At 33.9% G+C, this 16,351-nt stretch overlaps 2 protein-coding genes across 2 annotated transcripts; one reads left to right on the top strand and one right to left on the bottom strand.

Annotated features, from left to right (window-relative positions):
- On the bottom strand, positions 1-8,754 carry LOC128163661 (aristaless-related homeobox protein-like). The gene is made up of 4 exons (XM_052827288.1): positions 8,443-8,754; positions 7,711-7,913; positions 3,270-3,392; positions 1-1,125 (listed from the first exon to the last, which is right to left on the bottom strand). The coding sequence occupies exons 1-4, from the start codon at positions 8,675-8,677 to the stop codon at positions 946-948; spliced, it is 741 nt and encodes a 246-aa protein (XP_052683248.1). The 5' UTR covers positions 8,678-8,754; the 3' UTR covers positions 1-945.
- Positions 8,755-10,313: 1,559 nt separating this feature from the next.
- LOC128157103 (uncharacterized) lies at positions 10,314-12,440 on the top strand. The gene has a single exon (XM_052819480.1). The coding sequence runs from the start codon at positions 10,617-10,619 to the stop codon at positions 11,874-11,876; it is 1,260 nt and encodes a 419-aa protein (XP_052675440.1). The 5' UTR covers positions 10,314-10,616; the 3' UTR covers positions 11,877-12,440.
- Positions 12,441-16,351: the final 3,911 nt, after the last annotated feature.

The following is a 16,351-nucleotide window of genomic DNA, read 5'->3' as shown; positions in this document are numbered from 1 at the left end:
TCTCAACAGTTTTATTCAAACTTAAATTTAAATTACAAAAGAAGGAGATATAATTATATACATGTAGATGTACATTAAAACCGCATTATGAATTTAACTAAATAAATTATGATATTTGCATGCAGTGTTATTATTTATACATTTGATGAACAAACAGTTGTACATAAAAGATAATTACATATATGCATGTAAGCTTTCCTTCCCTATCATTAAAGTTGCTATCGATGTTCATTTCTCTCTCTCTCTCTCTCTCTCTCTCTCTCTCTCTCTCTCTCTCTCTGACACACACACACACGTGAATATAAAGATGTATCTTATTGGAAGTAATCAAATAAATCACAACCCTTTTTTGAACTGTAAAGGTACTCTTCCATTCAAAATACGGATAATTTCTTATGCATTCAATACCAATGAAAGAAAGAGCAATCATGACGTAAATAATATTGTTCTGGGACTAAAAGTGTATAAGATTTTCATATCATATATATAAGTCTTTTAAAGTTAAATAATGACGTAAGTTTATCTGCAAAATTTTTAAAAACAATTTGGAATTTATGACTAGTAAATTAATTAAAACTATAAAAAGTTACCTCCAAAGTATTTCTAGTAACTGTGGCCGTTATAGAACTATAAAAAGAGAATAGCTTATTAACAAGAATCAATGATTAGAGCCGAATCGGTAGAATCTTGAAAGAGCACGTCGGCTGTATCAACACACATGCCTCGAGTGAATTCTTTTTATGGGGGTTAAATCAACATTGTTAACCTGGATACCGTATTAGGAAATTAAAACAGCAGATATTCACTCCACAGACAATGTATACAGCAGTAGCCACTGTGGGTGGAGAGAGAGAGAGAGGGGGGGGGGATACCTCTGATGTAATTAAAATATATTTATTGGTTAATAAATGATAACAATTCGTGATGCATTGAGATATGATTCTTTCACCTCTGAGCGGACAATGGCGACAACATATCTGTTCTACGTTTAAAGGTTGGGTTCGTGTGTCTGATATTCAGGGGATCAGATTGCTCGCCGAACGCTTTGTATTTTGGCGCCTCTTGCGCCACCTGTTGTCGATGGTTTGTCAGCTCCATTACCGATGTCATCAAAGCACTGTGAGACTAAAGAGACAAATAAAAACAGTTATTGGGATGAAGATGTAGGGTGTGCCAAGATCTACAACATGGATTGCCCACTGACTTTGTATCTAACAAGATTGGCATTTTAATATTATAACATACATGTACATGCATATTAATAGAAGATATTATTGGCATGCTAAAAAATTGCATGTATACGTACAAAACAAAGGCATTTTTATTTTGACTCATAAACCTATTAGTTTAGAATAGCCGGTGTGTTTATTTCATATAGCTGTTCTTATTTTCAATATACCAAAAGTCAACAGAATGTAGGAAGTTAATATAGACGAATGAAAACACTTATGAATATAAATAAATGTTTTACTTGATCATAATTATATAAAACAAAAATAGTCGATACACTGGTCACGTTTTTAAGATATTCTGTTTATTTGAGATTTTTATAGAGTAATTTTTTTTATAATTAAAATAGTGTAGTTTTTCTTCCCGTGAGACAAGAGGATCCACCAGCATGGGTGTTTTATCATTTACACGATACAATAAAAAAGATGTCTCCAATTCAATGTTAAATTTGCAAATATATTCTCATTAAACTACACCGTGACGTTTCGTTTTCCATTTGGAAAGTTTCTAAATTGTGATTTTAGGGTGGAAAAAAGCGTATTCGTTTACAAATTTTTGCATTTTACATTCGTTTGAAATTTATTGTCCCCATCTTTTAATTGTCTGTCAATGAATGCTGATTGTTGAGTCAAGCATTTCACAATAAAAGTTCCACAATTCCAAAGCTATGCTATTGAAATATTGTTAACACGTCTCAATAAAGGAATTGTATAAAACTGTAAAAGAGATAAAAAGTCCATAAAATACCGGCGACGAGTCTGAGACCGTTCTAAATCCAGAATTTGTTTCCTCAATGATATTACGAGTCTTAGTTGGAAAGTTCATCTGCCGATTAACTACTCGGAATTCAATCAATTATTGATCGAAGATTGTATCTCTTTAATTAATACCGGGAAGTCCTTTTACGTTCTTGTCAACATGATACACCTTTGATTGTTCTGTGCATCATTTAATGGAAAGGGTGTGTTTATTGTTCATTCATTTATTAAATTTGCACCGATATTACCTATTGTACCTCGACCCCGATCTTGTTTTGGTAAATGTATGAGATACGAGTTTTAAGGTTACGTACGCTCTGCACAGCAATTATCAATATTCATAAGGTGTGAAATATTGACGAAACTTCTGTAATTTGACTCCCCATGAAAAATCGGTGAGAACGGCTTGAAAAAAAATTTTATTCGTGTTTTTTAAATCTTTAAAATTGAAAATCAGTGTGATGATCTATTATTTAAGTGTATTTTCGGCGTAAACAGAGATTTTGAAATAGCGAAAGTGCGACGTAATATCCTGAAAATTTCTTGCTATTACAAGATGCTGTTCTGATGATAGGCACGGTTTATGTAATGGGTCGTTCTTTGTATAATTCAAAGAAATAAGTAAAATTTACCTAGGCGGTTACATAATCAACTGCAAAACATGAAAATTTGTACATTTTGCATTAAAAGAAAACAAGTGATGAAGTAATATTTACTAACAAACTTTTAAAATCAATAAGATGATCGGGTTTGAGGTTCTGACATGTGTCGCAATCTGAAGATTTCGATACACCACTGAACATCCGTATTATAACTGCACGCGTTATCTAACAAGCATTCTGAGAGAGTATTCCATACAAAATACATGTATCTCACCGGAACCCTTTTGTCGTTTTAAGCGCTAGATAAAAGTTTCCAGGAAATATTGGCAAAGATGTTTTTTGTAAACATATTTTCATACATAATTATTCTGAGAAATGATTTTTTTTAAAAACCGGGTTGTTGAAAATGAGTTACTTCATCACCCGTTGACCAATCTTAACAAAACTCTAACTTGATGTGTGTTTTCTAAATGTGAAGATACACAGCATATTGATTCTTTACACCATAATAAAAAAAAATGCGAGAAATAATTTTGAGAAAGACAGACAGGCCGATGGACAAAGATAAGGACAGAAAGAGTTATTATTAGATACTTATTTTAAACAGGTTTTGCATAGGTACTAAGATGAAACAGTATTTTGTTTGAATTTTGCGTGTACTATAGATAAACCGATTTACCATTAAGGATGAATGATGGGCTGCCCAGGACAAAGAGAAAGGCAATCCATAGGTCACAAAGCCCGCTCCCAGTGCCAACTTCTCCCTCTTTCGCCATTTTGCTCGCCTGTTTTGAAACCACACCTAAAATAAATTTAGTTTAGTAAACAATTTTTTTTAAATCTCATTGGAGACGATAATTTTTCGGGCCTTTTTTTTTTTTTTTTTTTTGCTTATGAATATTTCTTTCTGTAATAATAGCTTATTTCCTATGAACAGCACTATAAGTGGCTAATTGTTTAGTTTTTTAAACAGTTAAACTCTTAAGTTTGTTTGTAAACAAGTACCACAGAGAAATACTAGTATTCACTCTCAATTGTTGCGACACTATCATTTAAGGGTGACTTGGGATTCATCCGGTAATATATTGATCATTGTTGTAAAATAATGCATGCTTTTATGTTTTAAGAATTTCTTCAGATTCCATTAATGAACTTAATAAAATTAAGAAGTAAAATTTGTTCTTTCACGTTTTAGGAAATTTTTGGTTGAATGCTCCATTTTCAAACTTGATATTTTCCTTGTTAAAAACAAAAAATTAACAGGAAAAAGACTAATTTGTTATTGTATTGTACGGTATTATACGAGATGAAAAACGTTATTCCCAATATTACCCTATAGGAAACGTAATAATACACTGAGACGGTTCATAACACCGACAAAAGATTGCCGTGAAACTTAGTTACTGTAGGTACACTAACTGACTCCAAAGTATGTTTCACATGTTTAGTTTTTTTAGCTCACCTGAGCTGAAAGCTCAAGTGAGCTATTCTGATCACTTTTTGTCCGTCGTCCGTCTGTCCGTCCGTCCGTCCGTCCGTCCGTCTGTCTGTCCGTCTGTAAACTTTTTACATTTTGAACTTCTTCTCTAAAACCGCTTATCCAATTTCAACCAAATTTGGCACAAAGCATCCTTATGGGAGGGCGAATATAAATTGCAGAAATAAAAGTCCGATCTGTATTCAAAGCGGAGAAAACCTTGAAACTGTAGAAAAAGGGGGGGGTGCATTTTTAAAAATCTTCTTCTCAAGAGCTACTGATTCCTATTCAACGTAGTTTAGCATAAATTATCCTTATGGGAAGGAAAATATAAATTGCAAAAATTAAGGTCTAATTCTGTTTCAAATCTGAGTTATTACGAAAATAATAATAAAGGAAAGGCGTGTTTCAATCAGTTTAATAGCCTCGGATTCGGCATCCGGTAAAATGGGTAGACAAGACTTGGCCTGGGCAAAACAAAAGATAAGCAGTTATTAATCTGCCAATCTCATTAAAATTTCAGGATATTTGATGGACCAGTATATTTGTATTTGCTGTAAATATTGCTGCAAAATAATGCGTATTTGGAATTGACGATTGCCGATCTGCCCCGGCTTTTATTTTGCCACGGCCCGGTTTTGCTTACCCATTTTACCAAGACTCGTATTCCATACATCTAAAACGAGGTTCTTTGTTTAAAGCAGCCATGACATTATACGAAAAAGGGTCGATCTGACTATGATGAATTTGCTTGTTGTGCAACAGTTCGCGTATGAAGGGAAATTTTTGAAACATGAAAAATATATTGGTGCCGATTTTGTGAAGTAAATTGAGGCTAAATATTTCAATGCGTTGACAGTTTTCACACATGACGTTGATGTTAGCTTGTTCTGATTTTCGTTTCGTTTTCATTATTTATGCTTTGTAACCTGGAAACTGTCGTCTGTATTTCGTGATTTTTACGTATCAAATCAAACAGAGACTTCGGTAAATCAAACAGTTACGTTAACTGTTTACCTGCGCAAATTAAGCAAAATCTGATGTAGGAGTACTGAAATACAATTCATTCTATCGGTAATTCGGCATTATTTTTTGCGTAATGGTAGATTAATGCAATAGGTTTTTGTTGAGATGCTCGGCATTTTCTCTAGTTTATTCAGTTTAAATAGAGTTTGATATCGCTTACGGAAATATGTAGGTATATACATGTATATATATGATTCATTTCGAAAAAATAAATTGTGTTCTTTATTTGTTATACATGTAGTGCATGTTTCTTGTGTTTAATTGTTAACAATTTCTATTTACTAACCATGTTTGAGTGTTTGCTTCGAATTATAAGCAAGATACAGAGATTTGCTAACAATTCTATGTTTGTACACAGATCTTAAAAGCTAAAGATTAAATCAAAGTACTGATAGTACTGAAAAGCGCTAACCCAGCTTCTGTATGTATATAACAGATATATGTATATAGCATTTCAGCTTCTGTATACGCACTATATTTCCTCATCACTGCATGACAGTCCCTGCAATGATGTATGTAAGCCCCGTACATTAATTTCACAATAACCCGTAAATTAGATTCACAATAGCCCTTGCAGTTATGTGCATAAACCCCTGAAACTGGTTCCCTAACCAGTTTAAATGATGTATACTTTTGCTTAGAGGGGGCGGTTATTCGATGCACCGGAAGTTGAAGTCTAACGACAATAAAGGGCTGAGCTATGCTTAGCGCTTTAAAAAGTAAAAAAATTGTCAATATTTATTACGAAAATTTTCAAAATCTGTTCTCTCAGAAACCAACTTATTGAATTGTAAACTTAACCTTTTTAGCTCACCTGAGAATGGGGCCACAATGGGGGGTCGAAGTTTAACAAATGAATAGAGTAAATTTTTAGACATCCTCTTCTCAGAAACTAATTGGCCAGGAAAGCTGAAACTTGTGTGGAAGCATCCTCAGGTAGTGTAGATTCAAAGATGTGAAAATCATGACCCCTGGGGATAGGGTGGGGCCACAATGGAGGGTCGAAGTTTAACATATGAATATAAAAAGTAAATCTTTAAAAATCTTCTTCTCAGAAACTAATTGGCCAGGAAAGCTGACACTTGTGTGGATGCATCCTTATGTAGTGAAGATTCAAATTTGTGAAAATCATGACCCCTGGGGGTAGGTTTGGGCCACAATGGGAGATCGACGTTTTACATAGGAATATACACAGTTAATCTTTAAAAATCTTCTTCTCAGAAACTAATCAGCCAGGAAAGCTGACACTTGTGTGAATGCATCCTCAGGTAGTCTAAATTCAAAGTTGTAAAAATCATGACCCCCGGGGGTAGGGTTGGGCCACAAAGGGGGATCGAAGTTTAACATAGGAATATATACAGTAAATCTTTAAAAATCTTCTTATGAGTAACTAATTCGAAGGCAAAGCTGGAACTTGTGTGGAAGCATCCTCAGGTAGTGAAGATTCAAAGTTGTGAAAATCATGACCCCTGGGGGTAGGTTGGGGCCACAATGGGGGATTGAAGTTAAACATATGATTATATACAGTAAATCTTTAAAAATCTTCTTCTCAGAAACTAATTAGCCAGGAAAGCTAAAACATGTGTGGAAGCATCCTCAGTTCGTGTAGATTCAAATTTGTGAAAAGCATGACCCCTGGGGGTAGGTTTGGGCCACAATGGGAGGTCGATGTTTTACATAGGAATAAACAGAGTCATCTTTAAAAATCTTCTTTTCAGAAACTAATCAGCCAGGAAAGCTGGAACTTGTGTGAAAGCATCCTCAGGTAGTGTAGATTCAAAGTTGTAAAAATAATGATCCCCAGGGGTAGGGTGGGGCCACAATGGGGGGGGGGGGTCAAAGTTTAACAAAGGAATTTATAGGGTAAATCTTTAAAAATCTTCTCAGAAACTAATCAGCCAGATGATTCTTTATAATTGTTAAGACTTTGGCCCCAGGACAATTCTTTGGCCTCACGAGAAGGTTGAGAGTTTACTGTACGTTTACATCCCATATATAAACTATTGTTAGGGATCTTTATGAGAACTGCAATACTCAACACATGATATAACCATAAAATCATCCTGTTAGAAAAGGGACTAATGATTATAAACATAAGAATATCCAGGGGAAAATGGATTTTATTTATACAGGATTTACATGAATTATTGTATATTGTCCAGATAGTTTGTATTATGACTCCATTGAGCTGATTTTATCATACCTATTGTTCCTCAGGTGAGCGATGTGGCCCATGGGCCTCTTCTTTAAATTCTATTTTAGTTCTTTCTTAATTCAGAGTTTATTCAATTGAGAACATTGTCAAATAGATACCATGATTTCAATGACATCGTTCAACGGAACATTGTAAATTAAATTGTCCATGACAATAGAACCAGTGATGTAATGGTCAGGTTCGTCCGTCACATTTTTTAAATAAATAGTTACCTGATAGTGTCATGCAAATATTATGTAGAGCAACATATGTGTTAATCTATTAATGTCTTTACCACTGAATCTCGCCGGCCGACACAGACACATTAAAATTGGATGAATATCACATAGTATAAGTACTAAATTATATAAATGTGATAATTACCGAAACACCTGGCAAACATACTTTTAATTTGCTCTTTACCTGTATCCTTGATTCTGGGAGTTTGATTTTTGACGCCAGTTTTTCTCTGAGAAATACATCCGGATAATGAGTTTTTCGGAACACCTTTTCCAGTTCCTGCAGCTGTTTCGTCGAAAAGGTGGTTCGGTTGCGTTTGCTTTTAATGCTGCTTGCAAGATCACTTGCTTTGTGTTCAGTAGAAGAAATGATGGGCAAACAAGAATCTGAAAGTTAAACAACTCACTAAGGTTACTATCAAATTCAATAAATCATGCTTGCATTAAAGAAAAAGAAATCCTTTGATTATTATGAGGTGATCAAATACGGTCGGGGTGATCAAATCCAATAAAACGAAAAAGACTTTATGATAGATTTGATCATCCACATCCGTATTTGATAACATCAGAATAGTCAAAGATTGATTCCTTATTACCTATTATAATAGTTATATAATTTCAACAATTGTACGATTAAATATTTAAATAGTTATTGACGAAATGTATTGGACTATACATTACAAAATCGATTAGTAGTGTTATCATAGACAAAGACAATGGGAAATGTAAATACATGTTAATAAAATTAAGTTTTGTTGCAGGTAGAATTAGATTCGAAACCTGTTAAAATTCAATACATTTTGGATATGAATTTCTCAGATGCGTTAAATGATTTAATTATTATATTTGTATTTTTTCTAATCTATGGTCTATTTCTAAAGAACTTACATTGTAAAACATAAGCGGCAACACATACCTGATGTCTTTGGCTGGTTTGATTCACGTTCTTTGTCTGGAAGTCTTAGAATGTTACAAATGGAAAACTTGAGAATGGAGGTATTTGAGATAGGTTCTCTCGGGCTCACAATGTCTTCTACACCACTGTCTGTGTCTAAGGCTATGACGTCATCAGCGTAGTTGGTATCAATATCGCATTCTACAAAATCTTCTATCTCCTTTGCGTCGCTTTCGTCGGTTTTATGTCCTTCCATGGTAAAAATGAAATCTAACCCCCTTTATCTGACTGCAGCTCTTTTATAAATCGTATCATCCCAGAATGAATTGACTTGATTTGTGTGTTATTTCTTGATAAGAGAGACAAAAGACACTTATAAGGATACTCTGTACTGCCTGGAAAATATTAAAACTACTCGATGATTAAAAACCCCCAGTTTAATTAAACATATTCACTGTCAATTCACTCTTCAAAGGGAGGAAATTACAGTTAAACTGCGAACTAATTTGGAAAATTTTTATTCGATTCTTTCAAAAATTTGTAACTCTTTGGCTTCTCTCGGTATTAATATGACAAGAGCATGCCGCTCTCAAGGAAATGAAAGCCTCCATTTTAGACTTCACGCGGAGGACGGCGCTCTCGTGCGACGTTCGAGACTTGACGTGACAACATTGAACGACAATAGAGTTAGTAATATAATCGGCGATGATTCAGATAGAGGCTTCCCTAGTCAAAGCAGAAAAAGCTCTTGACTTAAGTAATGAATTATTAATAAATTATCACTGCGATATAATTGGCAATATTTTTCTCTATCTAAAACATTTTATTACAGTTAATGAGATTACATGTAATAACGTTTTAGGTGAGTAGGTTTGTGTGTGTGTGTGTGTGTGTGTCTATATATATATATATATATATAGATATATATATATATATATATATATATATATATATATATATATATATATATATATATATATATATATATATATATATATATATATATATATATATATATATATAGCTAACGACACGAACAATTGATATTGTCAAATTTTTGGGACAACCAGTCCCTTCTTCAGGACAAAAGAAATAAATAACATAGGTAAAAACAACTTTTAAGAAAACAAAATCTAGCGCTACTACTAAAACTATTGAAGAAACTTAAAAAAAAGAACAACTATATTATAAACAGTTATAGTTCACATTCTTAAAGAAGGTGTTGACAATGCGGCCGATCGCTCTAAAGTATAAAAAGATTTTGATAAAAAACAATGCAGCAACTTCCACATAGTCTTCGAAATACATGAAGATATAACGGACGTGCATGTACAAAGTCATGAAATCCTTCTCATGAAAATAGATTGTGTTAGTTTTATGACAGAAGCTTTTTTCACCTTAAGTCACGCTTCCTCATAAACTAATTTTTCAAAATTGTATAATTTTTCTTGGTTCATATTTAATATATTTCCCCCCACGAAATACGAGTCTACGAAATACGAGTCTATTTAAAAATGAATTACACTATGTGTTAAAAAAATAGCAATATATTACTCATGTGTGCTGCATTCTTGTAACAACGTGCGTTTTTAAATTAGAATGGCTCTGTCTGCGTGAACGATAAAAACACCATTTCTCTTTTTAAAAAAAAGTATTGTTTTAAGTACATGTATATTGTATAATCAATAGAATTTCATAATACCATCAAATAATAAATTTTGCATTTTTGACAAGCAAACTACAAGAGCAATAAAATATCTATTTCTCGGCTGTTTTTAAACAGGAAGAAGTGTGTTAATGACCAGTAGCTACTTATATAACACATGCTTGAATTAATAAGACATAGAGAATTTTTCTTACAGTAGGATCTCATGAGGCACACTGAGAATACTTCGCAATTTGAGGAAACGAGATTACAGTTAGTAATGTATCAAATCTTCTAAATTCTTAATTGAAATGTTAATTCAACGTCTCGTTTTGACCGCCTGAGGTTTGTTTTCGCCCCTGTAGATGACAAAACATTTGTTAACGTGGTGTAGTATGTTAATGTAATATTTGATGTAAGTTGTTTTTTTTTTAATTGTTCTTAAAATTGCCGACTCGAGCCTTGTCAAATTATTTATGTGTCACTTTTTATATACGTTCTGAATCCACGTCAAAACCACATTTCGCTGTAAAATAAAGTAGTCTATACTATGGATATGACCAGGGATGCACTTATTTTGATTTTGTGTTTGCTGATCGGAAAAACTGCTAATGAAAACGCTTTGATTAAAAATGTCACGGATATTTTAAACACCGCCAAGGCGCTAGACAACGGTAATGGTTCGTTTGTGGACAAAATAAATAACGTTGGCAATTTCGCTGAGAAATTTACAGAAATGATTGCTCCAGCTCTACTTAGCTTGAGAGCAGAAAAAATGTCGGGAGGCGAGAAATCCGCAAATTCTTTGGACTCGAGACTGTTAAAGAACCTTATGATTGAAGTTGATCGTGAATTTAAGGGTTTATCTGTGAAATTGGAGAACTTGATACACAAAATGGAAGAACATCGTATCCAAATGCAACTAGGGAACACGGAACAGAAGATCCGCGTGGCGGCCCAGGAACTGGAAATTCTACACAGCGTTCCGGCTGACGCTTTTTCCGAACAAGTGAGACTGTTCATTCTGAATTACGAGTCGGATTTTCAAAACAGTGCTAAAAAATTGTTTCACTCCGTTATGAGTGAAAATAGCATATTTTACCAAAGTATGTTTGACATCGCTCTTCCTTTAACTCAATATAACAGACAAGCGATGCAGCTTTTTATGATGAGTGTACTCAAATTATTGTTACAGGGAGTCAATGTCGAGATGTCGTATCTTATCGTTAAAAACTATTCCGAGAGTTACAAATATATGAAACACGACTGGGGACAAAAAATCAAACAAGTAACGAATCACATCACGCAGATTGACCAAGTTGTGAAATCCAAGTGGCGGGAACAAGCAGAAGCTGACGTCATTCAGATGGCCGAAACCAAACGTGGCCTAGATCATTATTCTTTTGTCCACCTGATGTATAACCATCTCCAAAACAAGTATCCATGGCGACACTGGTTCGCGGTGGTATATGACCCGATAGACGGTCCAGACAAGCACTGGATGAGCACCTGTGGGGGATTTACATTGTTCCGATTCCATGGGAGAAATATAGTAGTGGCTAGCGTGGACGAGAACAAACCATACATGGACAGGAAGAAAGGCGTCGATATTTTGGAGAATCTGCCTCCGAGCACCACTGCTGAGGGGTTTTATTACTCACTTCCGGGGAACATCACCGGAACTTGCAATTGGTACGCATCTTCCGGGTGTCTTCGGTTCGGATACAAGGGGTTCCATGTCGGGAACGGGAAACGAACAGTTCTCGTTACTAGGGATGATTCAGATATGACGCTTCATCTGTTTGGATAAAAATTTACGTGTCCTACCCAAGTACTTTTTCTATAATTGACAATAACTAGTTCATAGTATCTTTTAACTCATTTATTGAATTACAATTAGTCTACTTATCTAATACAATTTATCAACTCTTCTTTTTTTTAAGTTGATTTGAATTTATTGGGTGTTTTTTTTTTTCGAAATGATTGTAATGTTCTTGTGTTGTCTTCTCTCTTCTTAGTTTTGTTTGTAAAAGGAGCGGATGTTGTACACTGCATGATATTGGGGTCGTGAAGTTCGTGTTAATTTAAGAGGCGGCTTACAAAACGTGAAATATAAGGTAGAAGGCGTAGGTTTCTTTTGTGTGTGCTAATGACCAGATCATGAGGTGAGATCCCCAGAGAATAGCTGACATTGTTGAGTTTCTTTGCAAGAGGTCACCAGATAATTAAGCAGACAAATAATTTGTCAGTGTGGTTTTTACACTAATAAACAGAATGTAATTACTCTGTTTCGTTTAACCAAATGCGTTGTTAAATTAGAATAAATAAATTCAATTTTGAGAAAGAGAAATCAAGGCACAACGCAATGACTGTTAATATATTCGATCCGCGCATGAAATGTATTCAATTTCAAAGTCAAATTATATGTTGCTTTTAAAGATATACATGCATGACATAGTCATTAACAATGTCCTTAACGGATGTCGCGTAGAAGATATCAAGCTCAGAATGAAAAATAAGTTTATTCGTGCTCTGGACGCCTTTTGACTCTCCATGCAGTCTTCTTCATCAATAAGTATGTCGATCATTCTATTTACATTAACTAATTGCAACATATTCTTCATACACATGCACTGTACCTAAGAGTAAATTCGAATTCGTAATTATTGTTAGTTAATTACCATGCAATTGTTGTCATCTTAAAAGTTGGCTCATGGACACTAAACGCGTGAAAAGGACTGTACTTCTTGTCCCCTGTGAAATATTAGTATAATTGTTTACACATATATGCTTATTACCAATTATAAATCAAATCAAATTTTTCTCCAATCGTTTATGCATTTCTACCACATGTATTTTGAGTAGATTTACTTGAACATGCATGTTCACTAGGTGCTTCAATATAAATGCACACACGATCTCCATTATGATTAATTTAAAAAAAAAAATGATGCTTGGAAACCATGAAATTTTAATGATACATGTTTTTTCCAATGATACAACTGCTGCTCAGTTTTCATTCCAAAACTACTGCGGTAAAAGTTTAAGTGGCCGATTGATGATAAACTATCAGGATATCCTAGCTGGAGAACTGTAGCCAGCATGCAGCTTTACGGGAAATTCGGGTCCGTAATCCCAAGTTTCCCGTAGATTAATTCGGCTACCAAAACCAGAGGCAAGATGGCATTTTTGCACCCGCTTAAGATGCAGTTTCGTAAAAATCCTCATACATGTAATATACCAAATGATCTTGAGGGTATATAACAACTTCTGATTTTAGTGTCATTGGCTGACAGGTGAGATATTTACCTTTAAACATTTATATCCTATAGGAAAATAATAATTCCCATAGGAGAAATAATTTTCTTAGAGAAAATATAGAAAATTCAATACGATTTTCTAAAAAAAATATCCTATATAGGAAGTAAATTTCATTTAAGAGAAAAGTATTTCCAGCAGAAATTTGTTTCAGACTTGTAGTTATCCTATAGTGAATTAGAATATCTATCGGATTTTAAATCCTAATGGAGTTTCGTTAAATCCCATCGATATTTATTGTTTACAGGAAATTCTTTTATTCCGGTAGGAAATTCCAAATATCCTGTAGGAAATTTGTTTTCCCATGGGAGAAGTTGTTTTTTTCCTGTATGAATTTGTTTTAACGTTGATAACAAAGGTGATTATAAACTCAATGATCTATAATATGGCATTTTATAATTTTTACGATACATGTACATGCAGCTTAGACGTGTGCCACCCTGGCACTGGCATAATTATCCGACACAGTGTTTGTAACCTTACACTCCGTATCCAACCCCTTTATTTGCACACGTTATGAAACGTTAAGTTAACACAATCCAATACTGTGGTACTTTTAACGACTTGGAAAAGAAGATTTAATTGTGCCAGATAATTATGCCACGTAAATTGTTTGGACTATCCCTAATTAGTATTTACTCAGTTTTATAAGAGAATAATAATTTTTTCTAACAAATTACATGCTTCACTATTATTGTGAATGAACCGAGGATTCAAGAGAAAAGTTTCTAAAAATAAAAAGAAAATTTGTAAATTACTACTGTGATTTTTAAGCTAAAGTTAATTACTAATTACCGTAATTTATTAGGTAATACCTTTTAACTGTAGATTCAAAAATTGGTAATTGTACATATAGGACAAATTCAAGAAACAAAATTATGTCTTCTTTTTTTTTTTTTATACGAGCCTGATATTGGTATTAAATATTCAGTCAATTAAGCTATTAAATAAAAATCATATAATTTGAATGTTTTGAATTAAGTAACAATCTCTTCAATATAAAGAGCTCTCTGATCAACGATATGGGGAAAAAAAAACGTGCAGCTGTATAATTTCTGATATTTTTTTTAAAAATAGTGATCCGTGGACTGGTGGTGAGACCCAGGGAGGGTGCAAAATGCACATGCATATATAATAATTTATTCTTTCAAGATCTCCATTAATGCTGTGATTTGTTGTAATACTGTGTGAGAACGTTGGTCAACTTATATGTATAAACTGTATTAATTCAATTTTCAAAATTTGTTAAACCCTTCCTTCTTCCCTTAATTTATGATTAGAGGTTTAGTGTGATAAAATTTCAAAATAAAGGGATTCAATAATTCACTAATTAAATAACTGTAACTCTTGGGTAACCGAAAAAGTAAAAATTCATCCCCTTCATCAGATGACGTTAAAACTTTTTAATGTTTTGATACTTTGTATCACAAATGCCTTTTATAAAATTAATCTTATCTCTGTATTTTTAAACTACTTTGGATTGCCAATCATTTGGATAAATTTTACAAGAGGATTTACTTAGCATACTCGAATTCCAATGACAAAAGTCATAATATATACATGTAGTATAAGTAAGTAAAGTGAAATAAAATGCAAAGCATTCCTAATTTAACTGCAATTATACATGTATTTCAACATTAGATATAATAAAAAGAAAAATATTTTCCCATTTATTTGAGCGTTCGAGTTTCAGGTCTAGAAAAAAGTTGTCTTGATTTCGTTCAGAAAATTACAAAACTTTGAAATTCTACGCGTTCAATTTACACATAGTGCACTTTACAAATACCACAGTGACTAAGGATGTTTCGGTGTAAAAAACTTATAAGCTATAAATATCAAATTTTATCCAGGGTACTCAAAACATAAGTATCAATTTTCTTGCACGGTTTTCACACAATAAGCTTGTAAGTTCTGTAGTACATGTACAAAGACAATGACTTAAACGTTTTTAATGCTGTACAGAATATCAGCGGTAGGGGCGATACCCGGTATCAATAATCAAGTGGGCAGCAACGCTCACGGAGACAGTGACATAGGTGTTTATCTATTTTTTCTGTGTAATTTTCCGTACCGTATATGACTCCCCAGTCTATATTATATCCATGCACCCCTCTTCTCCTACATGTAACACGTCGGGCGCGAGTGTACTGATGAGAAGGGAGCAAATAATCGGAATGACAATTCCTGAAAACATTCTATCCTCCTGGAGATATCAAAATACCATGAGACATAAATTATAAACATTTTAACGATAGAACATTCTATCTTATAACCATGACTAAGCTACGTTCATGATGTTGAAGGCCCGGTCCGTAGGGCATCACACAGCTGCTTGAAGACACTATGATGATCATGAGGACCGGACCGAACCCCCCCCCCCCCCCCCTTCATACCCGCCCCTAAATACCGTATCTAGACCCCGAGTCTTTACCCTTTTTCTCAGTAAATTATCCACATGTACATATGTTCGCCCAATGAAAATTCAAACTTGTTAAATTAGTAAAAAGTACAATCGAAAATCGGTCAAGCGGCCCTTCTTATATACCCTCGAAACCAACACCCCCCCCCCCCCACAAATTTTTTCAGGATCTGCGCGCGTATTGAGTTATGCAGGTGTCACAACAGTATTAATTTCCGCTATATATTCTTACCAAAATTACTCACCTTTAGTCTCACCTCAGTCACTCAAATCAAACTTGTCAGATGTTTCCCGTTCACATCATGTAGTACTATTCTTACTAAACATTTAGGTACCATAAAATACATACCAGTCCAGCAAGGCATCAAAGTTTGTTTACATCAAAGTCACATAGGTGCTTTATTGCCATGTTATGGGCCTGTTCACTCACTCCTGAAATAAAATTTAGAAAAAATATTTACAGGGCACATTTTTCTTTCACTCCAGTTTTGAATGAAAATACATGTGTTGTTTTATATCTCAGAAAAAATCTGGGCACCTACCTCTCT

The sequence above is a fragment of the Crassostrea angulata genome, chromosome 1 (genome assembly GCF_025612915.1).
Source record: "Crassostrea angulata isolate pt1a10 chromosome 1, ASM2561291v2, whole genome shotgun sequence".
Classification (NCBI taxonomy): domain Eukaryota; kingdom Metazoa; phylum Mollusca; class Bivalvia; order Ostreida; family Ostreidae; genus Magallana; species Magallana angulata.
This window is presented reverse-complemented; position numbering and strand designations above follow the sequence as displayed.